We start from the raw sequence: 14,017 nt of genomic DNA on the forward strand, positions 1-14,017 counted from the left end.
AAGGTAATTCCAAAGGCCATAGGTGTCCAATGATCTCATTAAAAAGGAAGATGTCATTGACATCCCCACCTGGCAAGTTTATGTTGTTAGGGGAGCGAATGAAATTAAAATCACCTAGAAAAAGCCAATGTTCATCGAGGGGTATATGAAGATGGTACAACCAATGAACAAAATCATCCCTACGCTCTCCTTCACATGGCCCATAGACAGAAACCAGAGTCCACATTTCATAATTATGTACTGAGGTAAAGGAGATAACAGTGCCAAAACTCTGAATTTGGATCAACTGACCACTGAAGATGGAAGAATTCCAGACCACTAATATCCCTCCCGAGGCACCAGAAGATGATGCAAATGCAAAACTGTCAAACCTGCATCGACAGAATTTACGAATGGCTCGGATGTCAAAATCAGAGCATTTGGTTTCCTTGAGACAGATGATAGAGCATTGACTCTCCTCGATTTTCCCTCGTACATCACGTCATCTCGCCTTAGAATTAAGACCCCTCACATTCCAGCACAATACTTTCCTATTACGATAATATGAACTATTCATGATGCATAATTAACAAAAGATAAACAGACCAAACTGCATAACAACTCAGACACCCAAAAGCTTCAAGGTTCACGGCCAACCAACAGATAGCAGACCAAGGTTCAGAAAGTGAAGGATAGTAACAGCATGGAACAAAAGCGCAATGTAGGCGCAAGTAACTAAACATGAGACATCATCATTTTTCTGAGTCTTCAGAACTAGAAGTCTTGGGAGATGCCATAAGCTTCTCCACTGTAAGCTTGTTAGGAGCAATGCCCATTGATGCGCCCGGATCTTGCATGGCCTTGATTAGTGTTGGAGGCGGCACTTGGGGGTTCTGGTTCTCCTCTGTCAGTGGATTACATCAGACATGATCTTACTCTTCTTTGCGCGGGGACGATGAAGACGAGAGGGCTTGACAGGCACAGCTGACGAAGGTTTGAAACTATTCACTTTTGCACAGCTACGAGTAACCCTCCTGGTGCTGAAGTCTGGTGTTGGCACGACAAGCATAGAGTTCGAACGACCACGACCACGGGTCCGCTTTCCCAGCACTGGGGGAGGTGTAGCAGAAAACTCAAAAGATTGAGACTCTCCAGCAGCATCAGACATAACCTGGTTCTGTCCCAATAGCAACTGAGACCGAGAGGGAAAATCTGAAGGCAGCTCCTCGATAACCACTGAAGATTTGGGCACAGAATGTGCAATAGTGCCAGAACTATAGAGCAGACAAATAAACATGGATTCTAGCAATACGGCCAGAACCTGCGAGGGAAAACAGAGGGTAGGAGCACTGGTGCGGCCATAGGTGTAGGGATGCGAGATATAAGAATGTCAGGCATCGGAGACTTAAAAGATCTCTCCCAGATCATCTCCTGAGGCAGCATTGACCCATAAACCACTCTGACAATGCCCAACTGTATCGGATCCAGTGGTGCAGCAAGATTATTGTGGAGCATAGGCTGATCAACCTCTTGATCAAGATCCATATCTTAGCTGGAGTCCAAAGATGGATTGAGAACCATCGAATTATGGTCCTGGGCCGGCATAACTGGTTCTTCCTGTTGCTCTGATTGGTGAACAGGCTCGTTCCATGGCTCCCATCCAGCCCCATCTTGCATATCATTACCCCACGCATTATCACTGACTGGGCCATTGTTCATTGGGTGATTTGGGGTTCAGCATTCCAACCCAAGCCAGGGTAAGGCGGCATCGCCCAAAACGGTTGTGGTGGATTGATGCCAGGCATTGGGTGTGCATTCTCGTCCAGCGGCATAGGATCTTCGTCCGTAGGAACCATTGCTTCGGCAAATTTAGCAGTGAGGATATAACAACCAGCTGTCCATGAAACGATAGAGCCTCCCCAATTTGCAAATTCTCCAAAAACCACACTTTGTGGGACCAATGCATTGTCAGGGAAGGAGACACGCACCAGAGATCGAACTTTGCGGCAATTTGTACTGTTCCAATAGTGGAACTGACCAAAAGTGCCAACTATATCTGCCAGACATTGAGTATTGCGGTAATCCAACAAAACACCAATGAACATTAACCAACCAGTGCGATGGCCATGGATGGCCCGAAAACCTTCACCTTCATTGTGTGGGATAAACCGAACAAAAAACTCATTGCCATATTCATCTAAACCAAGGGGGAAGGGTGGGTGCTGTGTAAACGAACCCCTGACTACTGGATCCTCCATCTCAAAGATACCAACACCTTGAAACCCTATCTGAGCAGAAATTACAGGAACATGTAGAGTTTGGATAAGGAATTGAAGAACCTGCTCTCGGCGAACTCCCACAAGGTGAGCTGGTGGGATTGGCTCGATGATGGCGACTATGTACTGCTCATGCATGCAGGGAGGTGGGCAGACGATCCTGGGCAGACGATCAGCACCTCCATCAATGATGTCATAGCCCGCTAGCAGGAAGCGATGGGGGTCGATGGCCAAAGCTGCCATTGCCGAAGCAGCTGGTGAGCTCGAAGAAGACGCGGTGGTCGCGGGCGAGCTTGTGGAAGGACCAGGGCTAGGCGGCGGCGACAGCTGAGTAGATTGGTTTGAAGTTGGAGCATGGCTAAACTAAGGGGATTGGGGTTTTCCTGCGTGCTCTGATTGATTAGAAGCCGAAGAGGCAAGGGAGGATTCTGGCTTGGTGCGTGTCCCAAAGTCAGGCGACGGGACTTTAGGTACCCAGACTGATGAGATGGGAGGCTGGCTAGTATAATTCTTTTTAATGTGCTCCAAACGAAAACAATTATGGCATCTCACCCTCGTGCAAGTCACTGACTGGTGGCCCATGCCTAAGCATTTTTTGGCAGTCCCAATAACTTGCAGCCCAATTTTCCACCAATTCATCAAAACTTTGCAGGTCCTTGATAATTTTTTCAGGTGGAGGAATCGGAGAAGCCAGGGTAGTTGGGGTGGCCGGGCTAGCAATTTGTGTGGCCATTGGGCTGCCATTTTCATCATCTGAAAGGATAATGGGCTGGAAAACAGAGCCCAACAAAGGAGCAGGTGGACTGGGGTAAAGTAGTGGCAGTGGACTCTATGAGAAGGCCGGCCCAACAAAAGATTTGAATCCCCTAGGAGATCCGGGATTGCCGCTGATAGAGGCAAAGATCCAAACTAAACGACCGAGATAGGATCTACCACCGGAGATGCCATCGCCGGTGGCGAGGCCGAGCGGCTCTCATGATCATGAAAAGCATATCCCGCTTTGGAGACAGTATGAATATCATCAGAGGTGGCCAGATAACGATTGCCCTTGCATGCCTCATAATTAATAAACATGGCAAAACGTAAGCTCTTGCTAGATCTAAGGGAAGATGACTTAAGAGCTGGTTTCGAAGGCTGTTTTTGCATGGCTAAAATTCCTAGGTCAGCCCAGCGTTTAGATGGACTGACCAAGGTCCACTCCTCATCACATTCTTTTATCCATAGCCGAAACTCCTTCTCCCAATCAGGGCTGCCATGACCCCAGAGATGGAAGTAACATTTAAATTGTGGGCAAACAAAGCTTCTTTGGTGCGAGATAAAAAACCCACTTCTTTGCAAGAAACATTGAAGGAGAAAACATGATCATGTAGTTGAGATACAAGTGATGAACTAGGGTTTGAGAGGAGATGGTGCTGGTGAAGATGTTGATGGAAATTGACACCCTCTCGATGAGAGGATCGTTGGTGATGACGATGGCTTCGATTTCCTCCTCCCGGAGGGATGTTTCCTCGGCAGAACGGCTCCACCGGGTCCCTAGATTGGTTCTTCCCAGGATCCGCCTCGACACGGCGGCGCTTCATCTCGAAAGCTTCCTTCTATTTTTTTAGGTCAAAACACACCATATAGCCAAAGATGGGAACTGGAGGCCTGCTAGGGGGGGCACAAGGATGGGGGTGCGCCCTCCGACCTTGCGGATGGCTGGTGGCCCTCCTCTGGTTCTTTCTTCGCCCAATATTTTTTATATATTCCAAAAACATGCTCCATGAAGTCTCAGGACTTTTGGAGTTGTGCAGAATAGATCTCTAATATTTGCTCATTTTCCAGTCCAGAATTCCAGCTGCCGGCATTCTCCCTCTTCATGTAAACCTTATAAAATAAGAGAGAATAGGCATAAGTATTGTGATATAATGTGTAATGACAACCCATAACACAATAAATATCAATATAAAATCATGATGCAAAATGGACGTATCAACTTCCCCAAGCTTAGACCTCGCTTGTCCTCAAGCGAAAGCCGATATCGATAAATATGTCCACATGTTTAGAGATAGAGGTGTCGATAAAATAAAATACAGACATGAGGGCATCATGATCATCTTTAAAACAACAACATATAATTTCTTATGCTAAAGTAACAATCCATTCACAAAATAAAGTATGAATCACAAACTTCACAGAAAACTAACAAACTATGATCTCAGTCATTGAAGCAATTTCAATTTATCATAACATCAGAAAGAGTCAATATAAGAGCTTTTCAGCAAGTCCACGTACTCAACTATCATTTAGTGTTTCACAATTTCTAACACTCACACAATACTTATGGGTTCAAAGCTTCAATCAGACACAGAGAAAGATAGGGGCTTATAGTTTCGCCTCCCAACCATTTACCTCAAGGGTAATGTCAACAATAATACTTTATGAAAACCTACATCCGAGGGAATATATATATCCGGATCTCTCCAACATCTAGCACTTGCCAAAGGAAAAGGTATAAAAAAGGAAAGGTGACGATCAGCATGACTCTTGTATATGGGTAGGAGATAAAAGTAAAAGATACGCCCTTCGCAGAGGGAAGAAAAGGTTGTCATGCGCTTTTATGGTTGGATGCACAAATCTTAATGCAAAAGAATGTCACTTTATATTGCCACTTGTGATAAAGACCTTTATTATGCAGTCCGTCACTTTTATTTCTTCCATATCACAAGTTCGTATAAAGCTTATTTTCTCCACATTAATAGAACATACATATTTTGAGAGCAATTTTTATTGCTTGCACCGATGACAACTTACTTGAAGGATCTTACTCAATCCATAGGTAGGCATGGTGGACTCTCATGGCAAAAACTGGGTTTAGGGATGTTTGGAAGCACAAGTAGTATCTCTACTTGGTGCAAAGAATTTGGCTAGCATGAGAGGGAAAGGAAATCTCAACAAGTTGGATGATCCATGACAACATAACTTTTATTCGGATATAATAAAACATAACCTATTATGTTGTCTTCCTTGTCCAACATCAACTTTTTAGCATGTCATATTTTAATGAGTGCTCACAATTACAAAATATGTCCAAGATATTATATTTATATGTGAAGCCACTCTTTCTTTATTACATCCTATTAATTGCAACAATGACCAAAACTATGTTTGTTAACTCTCAATAACTTTTATTCATCATACTCTTTATATGTGAAGTCATTACTCTCCATAAGATCAATATATGATCCCTTTATTTATTTTTATTCTTTCTTTTATTTAATTCCCTCAAGATCATAGCAAGAAAGCAAAGCCCTTTACTCTAAACTACTCTTTATTATATATCTCAAGGACTCGATTACATAAAGGGAACATAAAGCAAAACTCAAGGCTAGATCATACTAAAACTTTATTCTACTAGATAAAGATATAACCAAAAGGATCGGACTAACAAAAGTGATAAAGATAGAGGTATGATGGTGATACGATACTGGGGCACCTCCCCCAAGCTTGGTAGTTGCCATGGGGAGTGCCCATACCCATGTATTTAGATTTCTTTCTTCAGAGGTGATGATGTGATATTCTTGGCGATGATGCCCCTTAAGATGCGATTCTCCTCCTCGAGCTTATTCTTTTGCTGATTAAGATTCATCATTTCCTTGCGAAGTTTACCCATGATGGCTAGAGCTACAATAACCCAAGGATGTTTCATAGCTGCGGAAGAAAAACTAACACTCTTTTTCATATTTTCATAAGAGATAAATCGAGCATTAGGAGGGATGACCGAATTTGGAGTTGCTGCGCTGTAAAGTTCATCCATCATGAATCCATCTTGAAGACAAGAGGTAACTTCTTGATCCTCCTCCATGGCATCAACTATTTTCAAGTCAGCCTCCATCTCTTCCTCCGTTGCTTGCCCAAACTGGTTAGCGTCGTTGTATGCTCTTGGGCCTGGTGCCGGGTGAGATACCCGACTCTCCCCGACTGACTCTTCCGAAGAAATCTTGCTCCAAATCTGCTGCAGGAACAACTCAAAATGAAAACAGAGGATTTTATTGTGGTACTGTGGTCAAAACATTCGAGAGATTATATAATGAATTTTTACCGACCAAAAGGAGTATCATGCAAGAAAACGGAGTCCGGATGGCACACGAGGTGGCCACTATGAAGGGGGGCGCGCTCAGGGGGTAGTGCGCGCCCTCCACCCTTGTGGACGCCTCGTGTCTCTTTCGGACTACTTTTAATTTTTCCTATTTTTTTAATATTCCAAAACGGAGAAAACTATCATTGGAAACGTTTTGGAGTCGGTTTACTTACCGTACCACATACCTATTCCTTTTCGGAGTATGAAACATTCTGCAAAGTGTCCCTTATGTACTCCTCCGTGGTTATGGTGTCAATTATATTGGTCTCAACATTTATGGGAGTACTTGAGAGATAATGTTTGACTCTTTGACCGTTTACCACCTTTGGATTTGTTCCTTTGGCGTTGTTGATTTTTACGGCACCAAAATGATAGACCTCCTCGATGATGTAAGGTTCTTCCCATATAGAGAGAAGATTTCCTACAAAAAATCTTAAACGAGAGTTGTATAGCAAAACATGATCACCTACATTAAACTCACGCTTTTGTACCCTTTTGTCATGCCATCTTTTAACTTTTTTTAAACAACTTGGCATTCTCGTTCTCCATTCGTCAAGTGAGCTAATGTCAAATAACCTCTTCTCGTCGGCAAGTTTGAAATCATAGTTGAGCTCTTTAATAGCCCAATATGCCTTATGTTCTAGTTCGAGAGGCAAGTGACATGCTTTTCAATAAACCATTTTATATGGAGACATTACCCATAGGATTCTTATAAGCAGTTCTATTAGCCCACAATGCATCATCAAGTTTCTTAGACCAATTCTTTCTATATCTATTAGTAGTCTTTTGCAAAATTAATTTAATCTCTCTCTTGCTCAATTCTACTTGACCACTAGACAAAGGATGATATGGAGATGCAATTCTATGATTAACATCATACTTAGCAAGCATTGTACAGAAAGCACCATGAATAACATGTGAACCACCATCAGTCATTAAATATCTAGGGACTCCAAACCTCGTGAAAATAACTTCTTTAAGAATCTTAATAGAGGTGTTATGATTAGCACTACTAGTTGGAATAGCTTCTACCCACTTGGTAATGTAATCAATAGCAACTAAAATATGTGTATACCCACTAGAGGAAGGAAAAGGTACCATATAATCAAAGCCCCAAACATCAAATGGTTCAATAACAAGTGAATAATTCATATGCATTTCCTGGCGTATACTAATATTACCAATTCTCTGGCATTCATCACAAGATAAGACAAACTTACGGGCATCCTTAAAGAGAGTTGGTCAATAGAAACCGGATTGCAATACCTTATGTGCAGTTCTATCTCCAACGTGGTGTCCTTCGTAAGACTCGGAGTGGCACTTGCGTAGGATCTGTCCCTATTCATGCTCAGGTACACAAAGTCTAATAACACCATCTACTCCTTCTTTATAAAGGTGTGGGTCATCCCAAAAGTAAGGTCTTAAATCATAGAAAAACTTTTTCTTTTGCTGGTATGTGAAACTATGTGGGATAAATTTAGCAACAATGTAATTAGCATAATCAGCATACCATGAAGTGTTACGAGAAGCATTTATGACATTTAGTTGTTCATCAGGAAAGCTATCATCAATAGGTAGTGGGTCATCAAGAATATTTTCTAACCTAGACAAGTTACCTGCAACGGGGTTCTCAGCTCACTTTCTATCAATAATATGAAAATGAAAATCCTGTAGCAAGAGAACCCATCTAATAAGTCTAGGTTTAGCATATTTATTTTCCATTAGATATTTAATAGCATCATGATCAATGTAAAGAGTTACTTTGGAATCAACAATATAAGGTCTGAACTTATCACATGCAAATACAACTGCCAAAAATTCCTTTTCAGTAGTAGCATAATTTCTCTGGGCACTATCTAGAGGTTTACTATCATACTGAATAACATTTAATTTCTTATCTACTCTTTGTCCTAGAACAGTACCAACAGCATAATCACTAGCATCACACATAATTCAAAAGGTAAATTGCAATCAGGTGGCTGAATGATAGGAGCAGAAATCAAGGCTTTCTTAAGTATTTCAAATGCTTCTACACAATCATCATCAAAAACAAAAGGAACATCTTTTGCAAGAGATTAGTGAGAGGCCTAGAAATTTTAGAGAAGTCTTTAATAAACCTCCTATAGAAACCAGCATGACCAAGGAAACTTCTTATACCTTTGATATCTTTAGGACATGACATTTTTTCAATAGCATCTACTTTAGCTCTATCAACTTCAATCCCTCTTTTAGAAATTTTATGCCCCAAGACAATACCTTCATTAACCATAAAGTGGCACTTCTCCCAATTCAAGACGAGATTAGTTTCTTCACATCTCTGCAAAACTCGATCAAGCTTTCTTAAGAATCATCAAAAGAAGTTCCGTAAACGGAGAAATGATCCATGAAAAGCTCAACAATCTTTTCAAAAAACTCAGAGAATATACCAGTCATACATCTTTGAAAGGTAGCCGGTGCATTGCATAATCCAAAAGGAATACGTCTATAAGCAAAGGTGCGAAAAGGGAAAGTAAAAGTGGTTTTCACTTGATCATCTTTTGACACAGGTATTTGAGAGAAACCAGAATAACCATCTAGAAACAAAAAATGTGTATGCTTGGATAACCTTTGTAGCATTTGATCAATAAAAGGTAGAGGGTAATGATATTTTCTAGTAGCTTTATTTAATTTGCGGAAATCAATTACCATTCTATAACATGTAACAATTCTTTGAGGAATCAATTCATTCTTATCATTAGGAACAACTGTAATGCCTCCCTTCTTGGGGACACAATGGACAGGGCTTACCCATTGACTATCAGCAACATGATAAATTATACCTGCCTCCAGAAGCTTTAGTATTTCATTTCTTACCACTTCCTTCATCTTAGGATTTAACCGACGGTTATGATCAGCAACTGGTTTAGCATCTTTCTCCAATTTAATTTTGTGCTGACATAGAGTGGGACTAATGCCCTTAAGATCATCAAGAGTATATCCAATAGCGGCACGGTGCTTCTTCAGAGTTTTGAATAATTTCTTTTCTTCATGCTCTGAAAGGTTAGCACTAATAATAACAGGATATATCTTCTTCTCATCAAGAGAAGCATATTTCAGAGTATCAGGTAATTGTTTAAGCTCAAACACAGGATCACCTTTAGGTGGAGGAGGATCCCCAAGGATTACAATAGGCAAATTGTGTTTCAAAATAGGTCCTTGGTTAAAGAATACTCCATCTATTTCCCTTCTTTCATTCATAAACATATCATTTCCATGGTCTAGAAAATATTGTTCTGAGGTATCATTAGGAGGCACGGAAATAGAAGCAAGAAAAATAATTTCATCCTTACTAGGCAATTCTTTATCATGGGGTTGTCTACGAAATTTGGAGAAATTAAAATCATGAGACATATCCCCCAAACCAACAGTAACAATATCTTTCTCGCAGTCTATCTTAGCATTAACAATATTCAAGAAGGGTCTACCAAATATAATGGGACAAAAATTATCTTGAGGGGAGGCAAGAACAACAAAATTAGTAGGATATTTTATCTTCCCACACAAGACTTCAACATCTCTAACAATCCCAATTGGTGATATAGTATCTCTATTAGCAAGCTTAATAGTAACATCAATATCTTCTATCTCAGCAGGTGCAATATCATTCATAAGTTCTTTATATAAGGTATAAGGAATTGCACTCATACTATCACCCACATCACATAAGCCATGATAACAATGATCTTCTATTGTAACAGAAACAATAGGCATGCCAACAACAGGTCTATGTTTATCTTTCATATCAGGTTTAGCAATCCAAGCAACTTCACACTACTAGGAAAATGCTTACCAGTAGAGCTGGTTTTTGAGCTACCAATAGAGTGGGCACCAGCGCTACTGCTAGGGCGCTACAACTATTATTTAGCAGTAGCGCGTTTCTAAACAAGCATTGTAGGTAAAAACTTAGTAGTAGCGCCTCTTTCTCAACAAACGCTACTACTATGATCACATAGTAGTAGCGCCCTATTTTCTCCCCGCGCTACAACTAGGTAAATAGAAATTAAAAATAAAAAAAGAGTCAGAGGCAATATTCATTTAAATCAAGACAAGTCCAGTGCAAATAAACTAAGTTCACAGAACCATCTCACAAGCATTAACGACAAATACCACATTTAATATAACCACACAATCTCACAAACTCATATATAGTAGTCAACAATGCATGGATAGATCATAGTTGATAAGTCTACTAGGTAGTCATACTAGCATATATATGGTTCAGCATCCACACGCATGCATGGATAGATCTCACAAGCATATGTAGTTCTAGATGATATCGATGACGACCATCATCCTCAAGCCTGGGCGGTGGGTGTTCCTGATAGTAATTAGGATTGCCTGTCCAACATGAAGATTCTTGCTGACGAGGAAGCTCTTCCACCCAACCGAGCTGAAGTGTGTGCGACCGTCCGTGTCCACGCCGTACGCACAAGTGGTGATGGAGCCCCTCGCGGTAAGGCGTATTCTAGCAGAGCCTTCTTCATCAGGCTTGATACCAAAACTCTCAGATAGGCTCTTTGGCAATTTCTGAATAAGAAAAAGATATCAATTAATAAGTAGCCTCACACATTCTACACTATCAAAAGACAGTACTACATTTCTACACTAAGTATAACAATAAAGCGTATATATCATAGGATTCACAAAGCATATAAGATTCACTAAGAATATATATCATTGGAGTCTACACTAAGTATAACAATAAAACATATATATCATTGGATTCGCTAAGCATATAAGATTCACTAAGCATATATATCATCGGATTCACTAAGCATATAGATCATCGGATTTACTGAGTATATAAGATTCACTAAGCATATATATCATCGGACTCTACACTAAGAATGACAATAAAGCATATCAAGAAATTACTACAGTAAATGCAACATACCATGATATGCCGATCAACCATGGTACTTGTTAGGCGGGTCACGAATGGCACCCCGACGAAGTCAGCACGTGGCGGAATGATGTCCCATAGGTTGCACACCTCCTCCTCGCTCAACTTCATTCTTTGAGCTACGATGGCATCACAGAGTGGGTCGTCATCATCATCATCATCATCATCCTCATAATCTTCTGCTTTGTTGACATAAATCATGGCCAGCTTGGGTCTTTCAGCTCTGAAGGAGAAGCTGATCAACTCACCATCGGTGATACGCATGTGGTCGATGAAAAGGACCCATCCATCTCCTCCCACCCGCGTCATCTTTCATCCTTTCTCGATCTCCATAGTGTAGGGGCCCCAGGAGCCTCAAAGGTCACAGAGTATCCAGTCAGATTGTTGAATTCTGACCTCACATTGCATGGGATGATATGTGTACAAAAAGCAAAATGATATATACACGATGCATTAATGCCAATAACACTAAAAACAAAATAGTAGTTACTAGTTTCATATAATTTATTACCTCCGCATGAAGAAAACTAGACTCGAAGTAGATGCCAAATAGCGTGCCAGTTGCAAGGCTACTGGCGCACCTTGACTTGCACCGTCGACATGGTGGTGGTGGTGGTGGTGGCGCCATTTCCCTAAAGCAATATGATTAAAGGATTAACGATCCAAAAAGTAAACATCAAGTTTTCATAGCTAGAGTTCACATGGCAAGCAAAATAACAACTAAAACGTAAACATAAAGTTCAGTCCAGGGGAACACTTTATCTATTCCCACATCCAAAAGTTGAACCAGCTTAGAATCTTCCAGAACACAATAGGTAAACATCCATTCCACCTTTAGCATCAGATGCACAATAATTAAAACTATAAAAGGAAAACACCCCCCTTTTCGATCATATACAACTCTTTGTCTATCTGTGTTTTGTTTTTCTGAATTTTACCAAAAATGGGCTCACTAACAGCATCGTAAGGACTTAGCAATTTGAGAATCACCACATACAGATACTCTCTTCAACCTGAAATAGAGTATCGAATCAAGCATTGATTTTTCCATGAAACCACATAACAGTGAGGGCTTCTTGGTCATATCTTTATGTGCATCAACAAAGAAGCTAGTGGCAGTAGCCAAGAATTGAAACCCTCAACCGTTGCTGTCATATTAGAGCTAAAAAAATGCTCACGATTCTACGGTCGAGCACTATGGTTGTTCCAACGAAGGAATGACAAGTAGTTACAAGTACTACATCAATGATCCTAAATGTCGGAAACAATAGTCACGACATGGACGCCCCCTCTCTAAACCCTAGAACACTAGGCACCGCCGCCGCCACCACTCCTCCAGGGGCAGCAGCCAAGAATTGAAACCCAAGTTTCAATTATATGTGTTAAAAGCCTCTACTTCTCTAGCTACTTCTCTCTACTCTCTCCTAAGTTTTGGTGAGCAACAAAAAGCCTCTACTTCTCTGACCTAACCCCTCTCTCTACTCTCTCCCCAATCACGCGAGGAGCATGTCGCATTGAAGCGCGGAGCCACCGTGCAATCCCTAAATCCCAAAACATGGCGAGCCTCCGCAGCAAATCGATTGGAGCCTAGCTAGTGTGGCGCATGCAGGGAGGAGGAGATCGAGCGGGACTTGCGGGGCTGGAGCGTCGGAGTAGGCGAGAGGCGATCGCGCGTGGTGGTGGCGCACGGCACCGTCGATGGGGGTGAGGCAACCGGGGACGAACCCTAACCACGGCGGCATCGTCGGGCGGAGGGGATCGATTGTGAGAGTGTGAGGGGGTGCGATGGCGCTCGGGCCAGTTTTCTTTTGCTCTAGTAGTAGCGCTGTTTAGAGGCCGGCGCTACTGCTATAAGCCCACCAGCTGTAGCGCTCGTTCAAAACAAACGCTACAGCTAAGTGGGCTACTGCTTTTGCCCTGCGGCCCATCTAACAGTAGAGCGGCCCAAGCAAACAAACACTGCTGTTATATATTAGTAGTAGCGTGTTTCCTGTCCAGTGGTACTGCTAAATACTAGTAGCATAGGGTCATAAACAGGCGCTACTGGTAAACTTCTATCTATAAGCATTTTCCTAGTAGTGTCATCATAGAAATAAATAGCATGCCCATCAATATTATCAACCAAGAGATCTTTAACCATAGCAATACTAGGTTCAACTTTAATTTTCTCAGGGGGTTTGGGTGTTCTAATAAAAATTTTGTTGAGCACAGTTGAAGCTTTAACATGATCCTTTATTCTAACAAGGAAAGGTGGTTTCTCAATATAAACAGTAGGAACAATAGGATCAACATTATAAGTAATAGTTTCTTCTTCAACTTTAATACGTCCAACTACTTTCACTTCAATGGGAGGTTAATATTTAAACCACTTCTCCCTACGGAGATCAACATGAGTAGCAAAATATTCAAATAAAGAAGCTACTATCTCAGAGTCAAGTCCATATTTAGTGCTAAAATCACGAAAAGCATCGGTATCCATAAAAGTTTAACACAATCAAATTTAAGGTTTACACCTGAATCCTTATCTTCGTCGAGTTCCCAATCTTCAAAGTTGTGTTTAATTCTTTACAATAAATCCCATTTGAATTCGATATCCTTCTTCATATAGGAGCCAGTACAAGAAGTATCGAGCATGGATCGATCATTATGAGAAAGCCGAGCATAAAAGTTCTGAATAATAATTTCTCTTGAGAGCTCATG

The 14,017-nt window shown here is 41.2% G+C and overlaps 1 protein-coding gene across 1 annotated transcript; it reads right to left on the reverse strand.

The window, feature by feature from the left end:
• Nucleotides 1-10,516: 10,516 nt before the first annotated feature.
• LOC147985291 (uncharacterized) lies at nucleotides 10,517-11,626 on the reverse strand. Its single transcript, XM_087539863.1, has 2 exons — nucleotides 11,309-11,626; nucleotides 10,517-10,941 (listed from the first exon to the last, which is right to left on the reverse strand). Exons 1-2 carry the CDS (start codon nucleotides 11,624-11,626, stop codon nucleotides 10,681-10,683), a joined length of 579 nt encoding a protein of 192 aa, XP_087395989.1. The 3' UTR covers nucleotides 10,517-10,680.
• Nucleotides 11,627-14,017: the final 2,391 nt, after the last annotated feature.

This window comes from Triticum urartu, chromosome 2A (assembly GCF_056163025.1).
Source record: "Triticum urartu cultivar PI428250 chromosome 2A, HENAU_Tu73, whole genome shotgun sequence".
NCBI classification, from domain to species: Eukaryota; Viridiplantae; Streptophyta; class Magnoliopsida; order Poales; family Poaceae; genus Triticum; species Triticum urartu.

What these genes read in the sequence shown, in the direction of transcription:
- LOC147985291 (XM_087539863.1), bottom strand. Translation starts at nt 11,626, where the DNA reads ATGACGCGGGTGGGAGGAGATGGATGGGTCCTTTTCATCGACCACATG. An exon ending in TGGTTGATCGGCATATCATG is followed by an intron (nt 10,942 to 11,308) that starts GTATGTTGCATT and finishes TTTCTTATTCAG; the next exon opens with AAATTGCCAAAGAGCCTATC.